Raw genomic sequence first — 21,945 nt, forward strand, 5'->3', positions numbered from 1 at the left:
CTATACTCACCCCTGCTACATCCTCACTGAGTTCTTTAATGTGGGAAACTCAACACACTGACAAACTCTATACTCACCCCTGCTACATCCTCACTGAGTACTTTAATGTGGGAAACACAACGCACTGACAAACTCTATACTCACCCCTGCTACATCCTCACTGAGTACTTTAATGCAGGAAGCACAACACACTGACAAACTCTATACTCACCCCTGCTACATCCTCACTGAGTACTTTAATGTGGGAAACACAACGCACTGACAAACTCTATACTCACCCCTGCTACATCCTCACTGAGTACTTTAATGTGGGAAACTCAACACACTGACAAACTCTATACTCACCCCTGCTACATCCTCACTGAGAACTTTAATGTGGGAAACACAACACACTGACAACCTCTATACTCACCCCTGCTACATCCTCACTGAGTACTTCAATGTGGGAAACTCAACACACTGACAAACTCTATACTCACCCCTGCTACATCCTCACTGAGAACTTTAATGTGGAAACACAACACACTGACAAACTCTATACTCACCCCTGCTACATCCTCACTGAGAACTTTAATGTGGGAAACACAACACACTGACAAACTCGATACTCACCCCTGCTACATCCTCACTGAGAACTTTAATGTGGGAAACACAACGCACTGACGAACTCCATTCTCAACCCTGCTACATCCTCACTGAGAACTTTAATGTGGAAACACAACACACTGACAAACTCTATACTCACCCCTGCTACATCCTCACTGAGAACTTTAATGTGGGAAACACAACACACTGACAAACTCTATACTCACCCCTGCTACATCCTCACTGAGAACTTTAATGTGGGAAACACAACACACTGACCATCTCTAAACTCACCCCTGCTACATCCTCACTGAGAACTTTAATGTGGGAAACTCTACACACTGACAAACTCTATACTCACCCCTGCTACGACCTCACTGAGAACTTTAATGCATGAAACTCAACACACTGACAAACTCTATACTCACCCCTGCTACATCCTCACTGAGTACTTTAATGCAGGTAACACAACACACTGACAAACTCTATACTCACCCCTGCTACATCCTCACTGAGTACTTTAATGTGGGAAACACAACACACTGACAAACTCTATACTCACCCCTGCTACATCCTCACTGAGAACTTTAATGCGGGAAACACAACACACTGACAAACTCTATACTCACCCCTGCTACATCCTCACTGAGAACTTTAATGTGGGAAACACAACACACTGACAAACTCTATACTCACCCCTGCTACATCCTCACTGAGACCTTTAATGTGGGAAACACAATACACTGACAAACTCTATACTCACCCCTGCTACATCCTCACTGAGAACTTTAATGTGGAAAACACAACACACTGACAAACTCTATACTCACCCCTGCTACAACCTCACTGAGAGCTTTAATGTGGGAAACACAACACACTGACAAACTCTATACTCACCCCTGCTACATCCTCACTGAGAACTTTAATGTGGGAAACACAACACACTGACAAACTCTATACTCACCCCTGCTACATCGTCACTGAGAACTTTAATGTGGGAAACACAACACACTGACGAATGCTTTTCTCACCCCTGCTACATCCTCACTCAGTATTTTAATGCATGAAACTCAACACACTGACAAACTCTATACTCACCCCTGCTACATCCTCACTGAGAACTTTAATGTGGGAAACACAACGCACTGACAAACTCTATACTCACCCCTGCTACATCCTCACTGAGTTCTTTAATGTGGGAAACTCAACACACTGACAAACTCTATACTCACCCCTGCTACATCCTCACTGAGTACTTTAATGTGGGAAACACAACGCACTGACAAACTCTATACTCACCCCTGCTACATCCTCACTGAGTACTTTAATGCAGGAAGCACAACACACTGACAAACTCTATACTCACCCCTGCTACATCCTCACTGAGTACTTTAATGTGGGAAACACAACGCACTGACAAACTCTATACTCACCCCTGCTACATCCTCACTGAGTACTTTAATGTGGGAAACTCAACACACTGACAAACTCTATACTCACCCCTGCTACATCCTCACTGAGAACTTTAATGTGGGAAACACAACACACTGACAACCTCTATACTCACCCCTGCTACATCCTCACTGAGTACTTCAATGTGGGAAACTCAACACACTGACAAACTCTATACTCACCCCTGCTACATCCTCACTGAGAACTTTAATGTGGAAACACAACACACTGACAAACTCTATACTCACCCCTGCTACATCCTCACTGAGAACTTTAATGTGGGAAACACAACACACTGACAAACTCGATACTCACCCCTGCTACATCCTCACTGAGAACTTTAATGTGGGAAACACAACGCACTGACGAACTCCATTCTCAACCCTGCTACATCCTCACTGAGAACTTTAATGTGGAAACACAACACACTGACAAACTCTATACTCACCCCTGCTACATCCTCACTGAGAACTTTAATGTGGGAAACACAACACACTGACAAACTCTATACTCACCCCTGCTACATCCTCACTGAGAACTTTAATGTGGGAAACACAACACACTGACCATCTCTAAACTCACCCCTGCTACATCCTCACTGAGAACTTTAATGTGGGAAACTCTACACACTGACAAACTCTATACTCACCCCTGCTACGACCTCACTGAGAACTTTAATGCATGAAACTCAACACACTGACAAACTCTATACTCACCCCTGCTACATCCTCACTGAGTACTTTAATGCAGGTAACACAACACACTGACAAACTCTATACTCACCCCTGCTACATCCTCACTGAGTACTTTAATGTGGGAAACACAACACACTGACAAACTCTATACTCACCCCTGCTACATCCTCACTGAGAACTTTAATGCGGGAAACACAACACACTGACAAACTCTATACTCACCCCTGCTACATCCTCACTCAGTACTTTAATGTAGAAAACTCAACACACTGACAAACTCTATACTCACCCCTGCTACATCCTCACTGAGAACTTTAATGTGGGAAACACAACGCACTGACGAACTCCATTCTCAACCCTGCTACATCCTCACTGAGAACTTTAATTTGGGAAACACAACACACTGACAAACTCTATACTCACCCCTGCTACATCCTCACTGAGAACTTTAATGTAGGAAACTCGACACATTGACAAACTCTATACTCATCCCTGCTACATCCTCACTGAGAACTTTAATGTGGGAAACACAACACACTGACAAACTCTATACTCACCCCTGCTACATCCTCACTGAGTACTTTAATGTGGGAAACACAACACACTGACAAACTCTATACTCACCGCTGCTACATCCTCACTGAGAACTTTAATGTGGGAAACGCAACACACTGACAAACTCTATACTCACCGCTGCTACATCCTCACTGAGTACTTTAATGTGGGAAACTCAACACACTGACAAACTCTATACTCACCCCTGCTACATCCTCACTGAGTACTTTAATGTGGGAAACTCAACACACTGACAAACTCTATACTCACCCCTGCTACATCCTCACTGAGAACTTTAATGTGGGTAACACAACACACTGAGAAACTCTATACTCACCCCTGCTACAACCTCACTGAGAACTTTAATGTGGGAAACACAACACACTGACAATCTCTATACTCACCCCTGCTACATCCTCACTGAGAACTTTAATTTGGGAAACACAACACACTGACAAACTCTATACTCACCCCTGCTACATCCTCACTGAGAACTTTAATGTGGGAAACGCAACACACTGACAAACTCTATACTCACCCCTGCTACATCCTCACTGAGAACTTTAATGTGGGAAACACAACACACTGACAAACTCTATACTCACCCCTGCTACATCCTCACTGAGTACTTTAATGTGGGAAACACAACACACTGACAAACTCTATACTCACCCCTGCTACATCCTCACTGAGAACTTTAATGTGGGAAACGCAACACACTGACAAACTCTATACTCACCCCTGCTACATCCTCACTGAGAACTTTAATGTGGGAAACTCAACACACTGACAAACTCTATTCTCACCCCTGCTACATCCTCACTGAGAACTTTAATGTGGGAAACACAACACACTGACAAACTCTATTCTCACCCCTGCTACATCCTCACTGAGAACTTTAATTTGGGAAACACAACACACTGACAAACTCTATACTCACCCCTGCTACATGGTCACTGAGAACTTTAATGTGGGAAACACAACACACTGACAAACTCTATACTCACCCCTGCTACATCCTCACTGAGAACTTTAATGTGGGAAACACAACACACTGACAAACTCTATTCTCACCCCTGCTACATCCTCACTGAGAACTTTAATGCAGGAAACACAACACACTGACAAACTCTATCCTCACACCTGCTACATCCTCACTAAGTATTTTTATACATGAAACTCTACACACTGACAAACTCTATACTCACCCCTGCTACATCCTCACTGAGTACTTTAATGAAGGAAACTCCGCACACTGACAAACTCTTTACTCACCCCTGCTACAACCTTACTGAGAACTTTAATGCAGGAAACACAACACACTGACAAACTCTATCCTCACACCTGCTACATCCTCACTGAGTACTTTCATGTCGAAAACTCGACACATTGACAAACTCTATTCTCACCGCTGCTGCATCCTCACTGAGAACTTTAATTTGGGAAACACAACACACTGACAAACTCTATACTCACCCCTGCTACTTCCTCACTGAGTACTTTAATGTAGAAAAGTCTACACACTGACAAACTCTATCCTCACCCCAGCTCCATCCTCACTGAGTAATTTAATGCAGGAAACACAACACACTGACCAGCTCTATACTCACACCTGCTACATCCTCACTGAGTACTTTATTCTCAGAGTGCAGATTGTAATTTTGACCATCTCGAGTGTAACCATTGATCCGAATTTCATCGCCACGCTCAGTTAAAATGATGTGATCTGGAATGTGCTGCCTGAAAGGACGATGGAAGCTGATTCTCGACTGACATTGAAAAGCGAATTGGAGAAATACTTGAAAAGGATAAATTTACAGGTTTCGAGGAAAGACCAGGGAGAGTGGGACTAATTGGATTGGTCATTCAATGAGCCAGTACAGGCTGGATGGGCCTAATGGCCTCCTTTTGTGCGGTCGGATTCTATGAATCTATGGAGAAGCAAGTGTGCGATGCAGTCGAAGAGTTGGTGATCAGTTCATCACATTATCTTTGTGTTTGCCACACAGAGCAAGTGGAAAACAATTATATTTATAGAATATTTTCTTTGCTGCTGCTTTGCAAAAGGGGAACACCTCCATGATAGATTAATAATAATTACAGCATCAGCCAAATTTTAATTGAATACTCACCGCCCTCACATTTGTTCTTGTAAAGGGATATATTTGAAAGCATCATCTCCAATGTGAAAACACTGGTGTCTATATTTACAACCAGCTCTGCTTGCTGCTGCCAAGTATTCCGGAGTCAGAATAGCTTATATCTTCGTAATAGGGCTCATCGGCACGGCTGCGGGCAGCACTGCTTCCTATTCTGTGGGTTCCAGTCCTCTTGGATTGCACAATGACCTATTTGTCCAGGTCACTGACCTGAAACGTTAACTCTGTTTCTCTCTCCACAGAAGCTGCCAGACCTGCTGAGTATTTCCAGCATTTCATGTTTTTTATTTGTCCAGGCTGTCTTTCTCCAGAGAGATCCCAGTGTTAGTACTGAGGGAGTGCTGCACTGTTGGGGGTGTCGTCTGTCAGATGAAATGTTAAAACAAGGCCCTGTCTGCTGTCTCAAGTGGTCAAGATCCCACTGCCTCTATTTCAGACTTCTCCCCCGGTGTCCTGGGCCAATATTTATCCCTCGATCAACATCACCAAGAAGCGGATGATCTGGCTGTTCCATGCTGTTTCTGGGAGCTTGCTGTGCGTAGATTGGCTGCTTTGGTTCCTATATTGCAACAGTAACAACATTTCAAAAGGCAACACATTCTTATTTCTACACGGAGTGTCAAGAATTGTCTGTTGTCCAGTGTATTTCTGCTTGAGCAGGAGAGGATTAGATCTGGGGTTCTGTCGGCTCCAGTGATTAACGCACTCACTATCACTCCCTACCAGGCTCAAACATGGGGAAGGGGCCACTCTTTGGCTAGATGAGTGCAAAGGGAGTTGTCACGTTTAATCCAGCACTCTGGAGTTCCGCCACGGTGCGCCACCTCGATTTTTAGCTTGGTAACCACAGTGGAAGTAGTATTGAAAAGAAATACTTGCATTGCTGTCGTCTCTTTCATGACGTCCCTGGTTGAAGGTTAATTATTAGCCCAGGACAGTAGGGAGAACCTCCCTGCCCTTCGAAATTAGTGCCATGAGATCTTTTATGTCGACCTAAGTGGGTAGATGGAGCCTCAGTTTAACATCTCATCAGCCAATTGGCTGCCGTGTTTCCGACATTACAACAGTGACTACATTTCAACATGCTCTTAATTTGTTGTAAAGGGCTTTGGGATGCTCTGAGATCATGAAAGGTGCTATAGAAATGCAAGTTCTTTCTTCCTTTCATCTGAATGAGAGCACAGTCCTGCACTGGGAGTGTCAGCCTAGATTCTGTGCTCACGCCAAGTGGGAGTTCAAATCCATGGCTTTCTGAATCAGAGACACAAGTGCTATTACTGAGTCTGGGCTGACACTGTGGTAACATAATGAAGCTTTCCAAGGTGACTTCTTTCCCGTACAAGAATAAAAATTATGGTAGTGAAAGCAACTCCTCATACAGGAGGAATGAAGAGGAAACTCTCAGGCGGCGCAGTGGTTAGCACCGCAGCCTCACAGCTCCAGCGACCCGGGTTTAGTTCTGGGTCCTGCCTGTGTGGAGTTTGCAAGTTCTCCCTGTGACTGTGTGGGTTTCTGCCGGGTGATCCGGTTTCCTCCCACAGCCAAAGACTTGCAGGTTGATTGGTAAATTGGCCATTGTAAATTCCCCCTAGTGTAGGTAGGTGGTAGGGATTAATGTAGGATTAGTATAAATGGTTGGCACAGACTCAGTGGGCTGAAGAGCCTGTTTCAATGCTGTCTCTCTCTATGAATAGATCTGTTGGTTTTCTGCAATGACAGTTTGATATCCAGTGAAAGTAGACTCTTCTGAAAGGGTTAACATTTGACAAACATCCATAGAAATTCCCATGACCTTGGGCTGGGAAGTAACCAAGTCATTTTCCTCCAATTACAATGGGATGGTGGCCCTTTGAGAAAAAAATGAACTGAACCCAATTGTGTCTTGTCACATGATACAGCAGTCAATCTCATTCTCCCAATTGAAGTTAAGTGCCCTATTTCTGAACCAAACCCTCGGCCTTGACAAATGCTGAAGCCCCCTTCTATGGCAACTGTTAAACAGCCATTCTACTCACGAGAAGCTGCAAGCCTAGGGTTTTCCATGGATCAGAGTGATATAAATGCACTCAACTGGTTTTATTACTCTTTGGTGAAAGAAGCATCTAATGATCTCATAAAGGGCCCATTGATGAGACTATTGCGATCAGCCTTGGATCGTGAGGAAAGCTTTGTCTGGGAACAAAGGATTCTATAAAATGAAGAGCGGTCTGGGATTGCCTCCTACAAAAAGTTTCATGGCATCAACTTCTGCATAAATCTGTGAGGTAGTGGGACTTGCTGTTAGCATTCTGGATATCTCCATGGGGATATCTTTTCCATTCTTGTTCATTTCCCACCCCCCAATTCCACTCCCCCCACCCCCACTCCCCATGATCCTTAGGTCAACGAACTTTCAATCAAATGCATCATTTTGCTGACAAATTATCAGAATTCTACTGGATCACCCCCATTATACACTCATTCTCCCAGCTGATCTCCCTCCTTGCACCCTCTGTAAACTTCTGTAAACACCCTCTGTTTCCTAACTTGTATCAAGTCCCATTTACCCATCAGCCTTGTGCTCGCTTGACCTACATTGGCTCCCTCGCTTTTAAAATTCTCGTGCTTGTTTTCAAATCCCTCCATGGCCTCGCCCCTCCCTATCCCTGTAACCTCCTCCAGCGCCCCCCGTGCTCCTTCAACTCTAGCCTCTTGCGCATCCCCGATTTTAATCCCACCACTATTGGCGGCTAAACCTTCAGCTGCCTGAGTCCCAAGCACTGGAATTCCCTCCCTACAACTCTCCACCTCTCCACCTCACTTTCCTCATTTAAGACGCTCCTTAAAAGCTCCGTCTTTGATCAAGCTTTTGGTCACCTGACCCAATATCTTCTTATATGGTGTCAATTTTTGTTTGATAATGCTCCTGCAAAGCGCCTTAGGATGTCTTGCTACATTAAAGGTGCTATATAAATGCAAGTTCTTGTTATTGCTGTTCTGGGTAAGAGGTCAGAATTTATCCACTTTATCCAGTGTTCATGTGAAAAAGCCACTCCATGTTTTTCTTTGCCTGTAGGTTCCAACAATTCCAATCCTCATCATTCCAACAATTGTGGAAATGGCTGCAATTGGGAAGAGCTCTCTAATGAGGTTACTGTGTAAATAGATGTGATTTATTTGGCATTTAGAGTGTAATTTGAATCATGGCTCTTAGCCTAGATCTGGGTATTAACATCACCAATGAATTCATTTGAAAGTTTGTAATTATATAGAGAGGATCCTGGAATGATTAGGCAAGGGATAGATGAGGGAGTGTTACAATGATGCAACTGTTTAAGTGCCACTCTCAACATGTGCATTTGCTCAAATACCCCCAGGGTTAGGTATCTTACAAATACTAGAGGAGAGGGAAAAGAAAGAGAGAGAAAGAAAGACTTGCTTTTATTTAGCGTCTTTCATGACTCACAGTAGGGCTTCACAGCCAACTACCAACTAGAAGGACAAGGGCAGCAAATGCATGGAACACCACCACCTGCAGGTTCCCCTCCAAGCCACACACGTGGAACTATATCGCCGTTCCTTCACTGTCACTGGGTCAAAATCCTGGAACTCCCTTCCTAACAGCACTGTGGCTGTACCTACCCCACATGGACTGCAGCGGTTCAAGAAGGCAGCTCACCACCACCTTCTCAAGGGCAATTAGGGATGGGCAATAAATGCTGGCCTGGCCAGTGATGGTCACATCCCATGAATGAATTAAAAAAAAGAAATACTTTTGAAGTGTAGTCGCCAACTTCTACACAGCAAGATCCCACAAACAGCAATGTGATCATGACCAGATAATGTGTTTTAGTGATGTTGGTTGTGGGATAAACCAGAGAGAACTACTCTGCTCTTCTTCAAAATAATCCCGTGGGACCGTTTAACTCCACCCGAGAGGGCAGACAGGGCCTTAGTTTAAGGTCTCATTAGAAAGATGGCACCTCCGACAGTGCAGCACTCCCTCAGTATAGCACTGAAGTGTCAGCCTGGATTTTTTAGCTCTAGTCCCGGAGTGAGATTTTGACTTACAACCTTCTGACTTAGAGGTGACAGTGCTAACAACTGAACCAGAGCCGACAGACAGAGTGAATAAAGTAGAGAGAAAGAGAGAATTTTTTCTTTTAAAAAGGTAAACTAACAGCGGTATTGACAATGATAATACAATTCAGTGTAGATAAAGTGAAACTATTTCCTCTGGTGGGGCCCGGCCAGAACAAGGGGTATAGCTTTAAAACTGAAGCTAGGCTGTTCAGGGGTGATATCAGGAAACACTTCTTCACACAAAGCATAGCAGGAATCCAGAACTCTCTTCCTTAAAAGGATATGGATGTTAGGGGACAATTGAAAATTTCAAAACTGAGATTGATAGATTCTTAGTGCTGCACTGTCGGAGGTGCCGTGTTTCGGATGAGATGTTAAACTGAAGCCCCAGCTGCCTGCTTGGGTGAATGTAAAAGATCCCATGGCACTATTCTGAACAACAGCGGGGGAGTTCTCCCCGGGGTCCTGGCCAATATTTATCCCTCAACCAACATAACAAAAACAGACTATCCGGTCATTATCACATTGCTGATTGTGGGAGCTTGCTGTGTGCAAATTGGCTGTCGCATTCCCTGCATTGCAACAGTGACTATACTTCAAAAGTATTTCATTGGCTGTAAAGCATCGAGAGATGTCCGATGGTCATGAAAGGCGCTATATAAATGCAAGTCTTTTTTAAGTGTTTCAGGGGATATATGCCAAAGGTGGATAAATGGAGTTGAGGTATAGATCAGCCACAAGCTAATTGAACAACAGAGCAGGTTTTGATAGGCCGAACAACCTCCTCCTCTTCCTCTAATCTATTATTGAGGAGCATGTCATACTACAATTAGAATGTAAACCCTTAACCTCGCTATAGTGTTAGATAAGTAACACTCTTGTACTATATTATTTCTTCCCACAAACCCTACCGCCTTTGGTCACACTTATCGATCAACATTTACCATTGTAAATTGCAATGTAAATATTAACTATTCAATTTTACTATGTCAACTGTCACAGTGAAGTTTCAGGCTCTGGTCACTAGGTGACTCTGTGGAATGAGTTTCCAAAGGCTCTCTCCCAGCTTTGCTGCCATTTTGTACATAAAAGAAGCTTTACATAGAATGCACAGTGGAGAACAGGCCATTCGGCCCAACTGGTCCCTGCTGGTCTTCATGCTATTGCCTCAGCCATTTACGCAGTAACAAGTTCCACATTCTTACTATTCTCTGGATAAAGAAGTTTCTCCTGAATTTCTTACTGGATTTATGAGTGACTATCTTATTTTGATGGCCCTTAGTTAATTCATCAATCTATATACTGCACCTGAACAGCAGCATGCCAAGGATCTGTTGCTGATTATAAAACTGGATCTCTTTTCAAGCTCTTGGAATATTCTTCTGAATTCATTTTACATTCCCACCAACTGCACTTTGAAAAAAACTGCAACTTGCAAAGTAAGGCCCAATAATTATATTTTTATTATTCATTCTCGTGATGTGGGCATCGTTGTCGAGGCCAGCATTTATTGCCTATCCCTAGTTGCCCTTGATAAGGTGGTGCCTTCTTGAACCACTGCAGTTTGTGTCGTGAAGGTGTTATTAAGTGGGGAGTTCCAGGATTCCACCCAGCGACGAGGAAGAAACGGGCGATACATTTCCAGGTTGGAATTGTGTGTGTGACTTGGAGGAGAACTTAGGGGATGATGGTGTTTCCTGTTCACTTGCGGCTGTGTCCTTCTAGGTGGTAGAGAAGGAAATGGGCAGCTGGTGCTGAGAATTACAGGACAGATCTCCTCACACTGTTGTGCGAGACAGAAAGCAGGAACTGCACTGGAAAATTAATTCAACAAACTGTGGCAGACCCTGCCTCCAGTCTGGCTACTAGAAGCACTTAAGCAGCAGGAAATGAACACTATTTAGGAGTCATTACACTGCTCAGTCGTTCTAAGGTATGTCCTGGACACCTGCTGTATTCCCTCAAGGAACGTGTTCCAAGAAAATTGGAAATCCTCGATAGGCAACTTGTACTGTCCGTTGCTGATGAGTTAAATCACCAAAACTGTCACAGCAGCTCATATACTGTTACAGATGTTATTCACAGAATTATGCAGTGTGGAAGGAGGTCAGTCAGCCAGCTCATCACAGCTGTACTGGCTCTTTGAAAGAGCCAACCAATTAGCAAGATTTTCCTTTCTGAGTATTTATCCAATTCCCTTTTGAAAGTTACTATTGAATCTGCTTCCACCGCCCTTTCAGGCAGCACGTTCCAGATCACAACAACTCGCTGCATTAAAAAATAAATCCTTATCTCCCCCTCTGCTTCTTTTGCCAATTATCTTAAAACCGTGCCCTCTGGTTACCGACTCGACAGCCACTGGAAACAGTTTCTTCCTGTACGCTCTATCAAAACCTTTCATGATTTTGAACACCTCTATTAAATCTCCTCTTAACTTTCTCTGCTCTAAGGAGAACAATCCCAGCTTCTCCAGTCTCTCCACATTAACTGAACGCCCTCATCCCTGGTACGGTTCCAGTGAATCTCCTCCGCACCCTCTCCAAGGCCCTGACATTCCTTATTTGAAGGTTTAAATGTTTTAAACTTACTGAGGCCAGCCATTGGCTGGTGTTGGAGATCTTGTCAGTAGTCTCCTTTGCCCAGATGATGTCACAAGGCTTAGCGTTAGCTTGGACCAATCGCACATCTGTATATGTCTTCAGTCAATGCATGCTGGTTACTGACATCCATGATGCTTGTTTTGTCTGTTTAATCTCTGTAAAACAAAACATAATAAATGGATATTTATTTTCTCACAATCTGCATTCTGCCATTTTGTTCTTATAAAGTCTGCCTAAGGCCATTGTGCAGGCTAGATGACAGGGAGTGACCACTGCCAATACTGCTCAGTAATTGGCCATCAGGAGGAATATGACATCAGCTACCAGCAATGATCCCCCTTTCTCCTTTCCCCATGCACCTGCAAATGTTTCCCCTTCAAGTATTTATCCAATTCCCTTTCAAAAGTTACTATTGAATCGGCTTCCACTGCCCTTTCAGGCAGCGCATTCCAGATCACAATAACTGAGTGTAAAAAATATTCTCCTCATCCCCCCCTCTGGTTTTTTTGCTAATTATTTTAAATCTGTGTCCTCTGGTTACTGATCCTCCTGCCACTGAAAACAGTTTCTCCTTATTTACTCTATCAAAAACCTTCATGATTTTGAACACCTCGATTAAATCCTTCTCTGCTCTAAGGAGAACAATCCCAGCTTCTCCAGTCTCTCCAAATAACTGAAGTCCCTCACCGCTGGTGCCATTCTAGTTTTCACTCTTATCATCGTATGAAACAAAGACAGAATGAAGGAGAATGATGAGAGTGCCAATGGAAACAATCGAAGAGTGTCGGTCATGGTATTTTGGGCTGGTCTCTACTTTGACTGATTTGGGTTGGTTGTGTCTGACCTCCAAAACTTCATTGCTGCTTCCATTCAAGAGATGTAATTTCTCAAGGCTCCAACTTTTCCTCTCGTTCTTTTGCCAAATAACTTAAACTGAAATTAATCCACTGACTTCATTTTTCCATCTCCATTGATTTCTATTTTGAGTGCTGCATAATAGAAAGAACATTAAATCCTGAGGGAGTGTAGAGTGTGGATTCGCCAGGATGTTGCCAGGGTTGGCAAGCTATAATTATGAGGAGAACCTTGAAATACTGGGACAGTTTGCACTGGAGCAGAGGAGAGACTCGGAGGAGAGTTAATAAAAAATTTTGAAATTTTGAAGGGTTTTGACAGAGTAAATAGGGAAAGGCTATATCCTCTGGTTAGATCACAAGGGGGTAATCAATCAAAAATGATAACTAACGGAGTGAGGAGATGGGTTAAGGGAGATTTCTTTATACTGAGGGTTGTTGGAGAATGGAATGTTTTGTCACAGACTGAGGCCATTGCACCTTTCAAGAGAAAATCCGACAAATATTTGAAACCGAGGACGGTACAGGATTGTGAAGGGGGAGAGAGAGAGAGAGGGAGCAGAGCAGGGCAGTGGGATAGGATTTAGATTGTTCTGGACCCTTATCCTGCATCAACAAGATGGGCCGAATGGCCTCCTCTCTGCTCTAAATTTCACTGGTTCTATTGGAACTCTATTGGGCTCCACCAGTCGATGAGTGACACCAATTCCGCAAGTTCTCCGTGGGGACGAGAAGGTTAAGAGGAGATTTAATTGAGGTGTTTACAACCATGAAGCATTTAAATAGATAATGAGAAACTGTTTCCAATGGCTGAAGGGTCAATAACCAGAGGGCACGGATTTAAGGTGATTGGCAAAAGAACCAGAGGTGACAAGAGGAGAAACATTGAAATGCAACAAGTGGTTAGGATTTGGAATGCACTGCCTGAAAGGGTGGTGGAAACCGACTCAATAGTAGCATTCAGAAAGGAATTGGATAAATACTTGAAGGAGAAAATATTGCAGGGGAAAGAGCGGGGTGGGGGTTAGTGGGATAAACTGGATTGCTCTTCAAAAGAGCCAGCACTGACTCAATGGGTTGAATGGCCTCCTTGTGTGCTGTACTCTAAGATTCTAAGAGTAGGTGAGTCAGTTACACACATCAGCTTCAGCTGCCACCTGTCTGCATTAATACAACAGGATAACTCCGATACCAACATGACCCAAAATATCCATTACCATCTCCAACCTCTCTTCCCTCCCCAAAGGCCTTGATTGTGTTGCTCCCTCCTCAATCTGTGCCCACCTTTCTCCACAACTCCATGTGTGAACCTCTCCAATCAGACCCCCGCCCATGCCACAGAACCGTAGCTCATGCAAAACTCTGCTGCCATCTCCGAACTCGCACCAAGTCCCATCCATCACCCCCTGTGCCCTTTGCCCTATATTGGCTCCCGGTCCGGCCTTGGTTTTGAAATTCTCAGCCTCATGTTTAATTCCGTCCAAGGCCTTGAACCTTCCTATCTCTATAACCCCTTTTAGTCCTCTAGCCCTCCAAGACATCTGCACTCCTTCAATTCTGTCCCCTTGCACATCCTCAATTTTCATCACTCCGCCATTGGCCACTGTGCCTAAACCCTCTCAAAACCTCCCAACTACTTGTATTTATATAACACTATTAATATAGTAGAATGTCCCAAGATGCTAAAGCTAAATTTGGCACTGAGCCACGTAAGGAGATATTAGGGCAGATGATCAAAAGCTTGGCCAAAGAGGTAGGTTTTAAGGAGCGTCTTAAAGGAGGAACGCGCAGTCGAGAGGTGGAGAGGTTTAGGGAGGGAATTCCCTAGGCTAGGACATGGCAGCTGAAGGCACAACCACCAATAGTGGAGCAATTAAAATCCACTCCTTCATTAATACACTCCTTAAAATCTACCTCTGACCAAACCTGTAGTCACCTGCCCTAACCCTTTGTGTCAGTTACAAATTTTGACTGCTGATGCCCCTGTGAAGCATCTTGAGACGTTTTAGCACGTTGAAGGCGCTATATAAATGCAAGTTGCTGTAAATGCTGAAACTGAGATTCACATTAGGTAATGGTCAGCCGTTGCTCAATGTGTCGCACTTTAAGTCAGAAGGTTGTGAGTGCCCCATTCCAAAGACTTGAGCCCAACATCTAGTGTGACACTCCGGTGCAGTACTGAGGGAGTGCTGTACTGTCAGAGGTGCTGTTTTTAGGATGAGACATTAGTAGGTGCCCTGTCTGCTCTTACAGACGGATGTAAGAAGAGCGGGGAGAGGGTTTCTCCCTGGTGTCCTGGGTCAATAGTTATCATGCAATCAATACATCAAAATTGGTTGCTGCGTTTCCTACATTTCATTAGCTGTAAAGCACTTTTAGATGACATGAGATCATGAAAGGCGCTATAGAAATGCAAGTTATGTAATCATGGAATAGCACAACACAGAAGGCCATTCTGCCCATCAAGTCTGTGCTGGGTCTTTTGATGAGCAATCCAGTTAGTCCTACTCCCCCCCGCTCTTTCCTCACATCCCTGAAACATTTCTCCTTGAGGTATTTATCCAATTCCTTTTGAAGGCTCCTATTGAATCTATATCCACTACTCTGTCAGGCAGCACATTCCAAATCCTAATCCCTCGCTGGGTAAAAAGCTTTTCCTCATTTTGCCTCTGGTTCTTTTGCCAGTCACCTTAAATCTGTGTCCTCTGGTCATCAACCCTTCATCCATTGGAAACAAGTTCTCTTTATTGACTCAATTGAAACCCTTCATGATTTTAAACACCTCTATCAAAGTCTCCTCTTTACGTTCAGTATACATCGCAGGCTAACAGAGTAACACAAGAGAGGTACAGCTGACGAGGCCATTAGACCCATGCTAGTTCATCAATCCAGACCGACTCTCCGGTCACTCTTCTGAACATTTGCTGCAAAACTCGGGGTTATCTCTTCTATTCCCTCACCTAAAGCCCATTGCATGAGTTGATCACTCATTATGTGAAGATGATCTCAGCTCTAAATTAACCTTTTGCTACTTTAAACGTGCCAAAAAAAAACAGCCAATACAAAGAACAAAGAACAGTACAGCACAGGAACAGGCCATTCGGCCCTCCAAGTCTGCGCCGATCTTGATGCCTGCCTAAATTAAAACCTTCTGCAGTTCCGGGGCCCATATCCCTCTATTCCCATCCTATTCATGTATTTGTCAAGATGCCTCTTAAACGTCGCTATCGTACCTGCTTCCACCACCTCCCCCGGCAGCAAGTTCCAGGCACTCACCACCCTCTGTGTAAAGAACTTGCCTCGCACATCCCCTCTAAACTTTGCCCCTCGCACCTTAAACCTATGCCCCCTGGTAACTGACCCTTCCACCCTGGGAAAAAGCTTCTGACTATCCACTCTGTCCATGCCACTCACAACTTTGTAAACCTCTATCATGTCGTCCCTCCACCTCCGTCATTCCAGTGAAAACAATCCGAGTTTATCCAACCTCTCCTCATAGCTAATGCCCTCCAGACTAGGCAACATGCTGGTAAACCTCCTCTGTACCCTCTCCAAAGCCTCCACGTCCTTCTGGTAGTGTGGCGACCAATACATGTTACATTTTGTTGCTTAAGCACTAAAACCGAGACCTCGTGTTGCTTCATCCATCACCAGCCACTGTTGAAAGCTCCACAGGCATAAATGACATTAGCACAAATATGACCTGCTAATCTAATGAGACAGAATAATTCCTCGGAGCGGCAGCAGGGAGATTTAAATAACGAGCTACAGCAGGAAACCATGATAAGAAAACACTGGAATCTAAACAGCTCCACTCTTCATAATCCTGATTTCAGCACATCCTCACCAGCACCTATTTCCACCCCTGTAACATCGCTCATCCCCACTCCTGCCACAGCTCATCTGCTGCTAAACCTTATCCATGTCTTTGTTACCTCTAGACTCAGCCATTCCAATGCACTCCTGGCCAGCTTCACAACTTCCAGCCTCTGTAAACTTGAGCTCATTCGAAACTCTACTGCCCCTCTCCTTACTCACCCATCACCCCCTGTGCTCGCTGACCTACACTGGCTCCTGGTCAAGCAACACCTCGCTTTTAAAATTCTCATCCTTGTCTTCAAATCGCTGCATGGCCTCACCCCTCCCCTCCCTATCTCTGTTACCTCCTCTGGGCCCTACAACCCTCCCTATCTCTGTAACCTCCTCCAGGCCCCACATCCCTCCCTATCTCTGTAACCTCCTCCAGGCCCCACATCCCTCCCTATCTCTGTAACCTCCTCCAGGCCCTACAACCCTCCCTATCTCTGTAACCTCCTCTGGGCCCTACAACCCTCCCTATCTCTGTAACCTCCTCCAGGCCCCACATCCCTCCCTATCTCTGTAACCTCCTCCAGGCCCTACAACCCTCCCTATCTCTGTAACCTCCTCCAGGCCCTACAACCCTCCCTATCTCTGTAACCTCCTCCAGCCCCACAACTCTCCTATCTCTGTAACCTCCTCCAGCCCTACAACCCTCCCTATCTCTGTAATCTCCTCCAGCCCTACAACCCTCCCTATCTCTGTAACCTCCTCCAGCCACTACAACACTCCCTATCTCTGTAACCTCCTCCAGCCCCTACAGCCTTCCTTATCTCTGTAACTTCCTCCAGCCCCACAACCCTCCTATCTCTGTAACCTCCTCCAGCCCCACAACTCTCCTATCTCTGTAACCTCCTCCAGCCCTACAACCCTCCCTATCTCTGTAATCTCCTCCAGCCCTACAACCCTCCCTATCTCTGTAACCTCCTCCAGCCACTACAACACTCCCTATCTCTGTAACCTCCTCCAGCCCCTACAGCCTTCCTTATCTCTGTAACTTCCTCCAGCCCCACAACCCTCCTACCTCTGTAACCTCCTCCAGCCCCACAACTCTCCTATCTCTGTAACCTCCTCCAGCCACTACAACACTCCCTATCTCTGTAACCTCCTCCAGCCACTACAACACTCCTTATCTCTGTAACCTCCTCCAGCCCCACAACTCTCCTATCTCTGTAACCTCCTCCAGCCACTACAATACTCCCTATCTCTGCAACCTCCTCCAGGCCCCACATCCCTCCCTATCTCTGTAACCTCCTCCAGGCCCTACAACCCTCCCTATCTCTGTAACCTCCTCCAGGCCCCACATCCCTCCCTATCTCTGTAACCTCCTCCAGGCCCTACAACCCTCCCTATCTCTGTAACCTCCTCCAGGCCCTACAACTCTCCCTATCTCTGTAACCTCCTCCAGCCCCACAACTCTCCTATCTCTGTAACCTCCTCCAGCCCTACAACCCTCCCTATCTCTGTAATCTCCTCCAGCCCTACAACCCTCCCTATCTCTGTAACCTCCTCCAGCCCCACAACTCTCCTATCTCTGTAACTTCCTCCAGCCCCACAACCCTCCTATCTCTGTAACCTCCTCCAGCCCCACAACTCTCCTATCTCTGTAACCTCCTCCAGCCACTACAACACTCCCTATCTCTGTAACCTGCTCCAGCCACTACAACACTCCTTATCTCTGTAACCTCCTCCAGCCCCACAACTCTCCTATCTCTGTAACCTCCTCCAGCCACTACAATACTCCCTATCTCTGTAACCTCCTCCAGGCCCCACATCCCTCCCTATCTCTGTAACCTCCTCCAGGCCCTACAACCCTCCCTATCTCTGTAACCTCCTCCAGGCCCTACAACCCTCCCTATCTCTGTAACTTCCTCCAGCCCCACAACCCTCCTATCTCTGTAACCTCCTCCAGCCACTACAACCCTCCCTATCTCTGTAACCTCCTCCAGCCCCGACAACCCTCCTATCTCTGTAACCTCCTCCAGCCCCACAACCCTCCTATCTCTGTAACCTCCTCCAGCCACTACAACCCTCCAAGATCTCGATGCTCCTCCAATTCTGGGCTTTTGAACATCCCTGATTTTAATCGCTCCGTCATTGGTGGCAATGCCTTCAGCTGGCAGAATCCTAAACTCTGGAATTCCCTCCCTAAACCTCTCCGCCTCTTTCTCCACCTCTCTCTCTTCTCCTTTAACTCACTCCTTGACCAAGCTTCTAGTCACCTGTCCTAGTGTTTCGTTATGCAGCTCAGAGCCAAATTTTGTTTGATAATCACTCTAGTGAGCTGCAGTGGGACATTTTGATGAGGTTAAGGGGGCTACATAAGTACAAGTTGTTGTTGTTGATAGATACAGGAAAACAAAAGGAAAGTTTGCATTTCTATAGTGCCTTTTACAGCCACACGACGCCCCAAAGCACTTTACAGCCAATGCTGTATTTTTGAAATGTAGTCACTGTTCCAACGTACAAAACGCAGTGGCCAATTTACACACAGTAAGATCCCACAAACAACAATGAGATAATGACCGGTTAATCAGTTTTAGTGCTGTTGGTTAAGGGATTTATATTGACCAAGACAGCAACGACAGATAAAAAAGAGAGCGCATTCAACAGATTCAATATCTAAACATTCGGGATCAATAGTAAATGGAAAGCATTAGCCTGGCAAGCTCATTCTGAACAAATCAAAACAGCTACTGCTGTCACATTGACGGGGCACACTAACCTTTCCTGATCAACCCACTGTCACACAGATTGTCTTTTGCTCTTAGCAGATTCCAAGTGTAAGATGATGCCAAGTGAGAAAAGCCCATTCGGCCCATCAAACCACCAGCTTTCACAGGCAGTGCACAATCTATCCAATCCCGAGGGAGGCTTCTGTGTGGATCCCACCATCCTCACTCTTGGCAATTCCCGAATGGGAATAAATGAGTCATCAGAAAATTCATCCATCCTCACATCACTGCCATTCAATCCTGGTCTACCATCCTGCTACAGGCGGGAAAACATTTACAGGCAGGAACTCAATCTGAACATAGGATATAGGCACATAGGAACAGTAGGAGGCCATTCAGCCCCTCAAGCCTGTTCCGCTATTCAATACGACCACGGCTGATCTGAGAAATACACATCCCAACTTGCTATAGAAGTACACAGAAGGTATAACATGGGAACAGGCCATTTGGCCCACTCAGTCCCTATTAGCTTTCACCCTCCACACTGGCAAATAGTCCCAATCACATTTACCCACTAGGTTCCCATATCCCTTGACTCCCTTTTCCACTGGCCTTATCTCAATGGTGCTTCAGTTGTACAAAGCCTTGGTTAGACCCCACCTGGAGCAACTACATTCAGTCTGGGCACCGCACATAAAAGAAGGATATATTGGCCTTGGAGGGGGTGCAGTAAAGATTCAACAGAATGATACTAGGTCTGAAAGGATTAATTTAGGAGGACAAGTAGCATAAAATGATGAAGTGAAACTATTTCCTCTAGCGAGGGAGTCCAGAATAAGAATCTTCAAATTACAGCAGGCAATTCAGGAGACAAAATCAGGAAGTATTTCATCACAAAGGGTTAGTGGAAATCTGTCTTTAAACTGTGGATGCTGAGGGTCAGTTGAAATTTTCAAGAGTGAGGTTGATAGATTTGTGTTGGGCAAGGGTATCGAGGGAAGTGGAGCAAAGGTGGGTAAGTGGGGTTGAAGCACAGATTAGCAAAGATCTCAATAAATGGTGGCACGGACTTGAGGGGGCTGAATGGCCTCCTCATGCTCCTCCATTCCTCCATCTTATCAGCTTTCCTGCCTCCAATGGGTTTATTGACTGAAAACCCCAATTCCCTCTCTTGCTCTGTTATCTCAAGCATGTTATCACTGAATAAGCAATTCACTTTGTCATTTCTACTTCCTCATCTCATGACTTTACACTTAACGATGTTGAAAAGAAAAAAAAAGTCTTGCATTTATATAGCACCTTTCACGACCACTGGATGTCTCAAAGCGCTTTACAGCCAATGAAGTACTTTTTGAAGTGTAGTCACTGTTGCAAGGCAGGAAATGCGGCAGCCAGCCGTCAATTTGCACACAGCAAGCTCCTGCAAAAAGCAATGTGATCATGAGCAGATAATCTGTTTTAGTGATGTTGATTGAGGGATAAATATTGACCGGGACACCGGGGAGAACTCCCCTGCTCTTCTTCAAAACAGTGCTATGGGATATTTTACATCCATCCAAGCAAGGAGGCCTCAGTTTAACATCTCATCTAAAAAACAGCACTTCTGACCCTGCAGCCCTCCTTCAGTACTGCTTAATTTTTATGCTCAAACCCTGGAGCGGGAGTTGAACCGAGAACCCTGTGCCTCTGAAGTGCGAGTGCTAACAGCTGACATGCAGATGAGCTCCGTATGGCACCTGTCTGCCCATTGCTTGAGCTTGTCCTGATCCCTTTGGTGTATTATATGTTGGTGACTATTGTTGATCTCTTTACCTAACCTAGTGTCGTCTTGATACACAATGACATGGGCTACTTGTATAAACAATCACTCCAGTAGAAGGTCCATCACTACTTTCTCTGGGCAACTAAGGATGGGCCTTTAAAGTGTCACTCACATCCCGAGCGAAGACCTTTCCTCTCTTTTTTAAATTTGTTCATGGGATGGGGGCATCGCTGGCCAGGCCAGCATTTACTGTCCATTCCTAATTGCCCTTGAGAAGGTGGTGGTGAACTGCCTTCTGGAACCGTTGCAGTCCATGTGGGGTTATTACACCCAGAGTGCTGTTAGGAAGGGAGTTCCAATATTTTGACCCAGCGATAGTGAAGAAACGGCGATATAGTTCCAAGTCAGGATGGTGTGTGGCTTGGAGGGTGGTGTTTCCTTCTAGTTGGTAGAGGTCGTGGGTTTGGAAGGTGCTGTCAAAGGAGCCTTGGTGCGTTGCTGCAGTGCATCTTGTAGATGGTACACACTGCTGCCACTGTGCGTCGGTGGTGGAGGGAGTGAATGTTTGTGGGTGGGGTGCCAATCAAGCGGGCTGCTTTGTCCTGGATTGTGTCGAGCTTTTTGAGAGTTGTTGGAGCTGCACTCATCCAGGCAAGTGGAGAGTATTCCATCACACTCCTGACTTGTG

General features: G+C 45.2%; 1 protein-coding gene across 3 annotated transcripts in view; it reads right to left on the bottom strand.

The window, feature by feature from the left end:
- Nucleotides 1-21,945, bottom strand: part of tmem198ab (transmembrane protein 198ab) — a 152,065-nt gene that overhangs the window by 101,440 nt on the left and 28,680 nt on the right. Inside the window, exon 2 of one of the 3 annotated variants that reach the window (XM_068034790.1) lies at nt 12,097-12,263. In XM_068034790.1, coding sequence (XP_067890891.1) covers nt 12,097-12,194 — 98 coding nt within the window. In that variant the 5' untranslated portion in view covers nt 12,195-12,263. Of the gene's footprint in view, nt 1-5,428; nt 5,456-12,096; nt 12,264-21,945 lie in introns of those variants that run through there. The other 2 variants (XM_068034792.1, XM_068034791.1) reach the window with 2 other exon arrangements.

Source organism: Heterodontus francisci, chromosome 7 (genome assembly GCF_036365525.1).
Source record: "Heterodontus francisci isolate sHetFra1 chromosome 7, sHetFra1.hap1, whole genome shotgun sequence".
NCBI lineage: Eukaryota > Metazoa > Chordata > Chondrichthyes > Heterodontiformes > Heterodontidae > Heterodontus > Heterodontus francisci.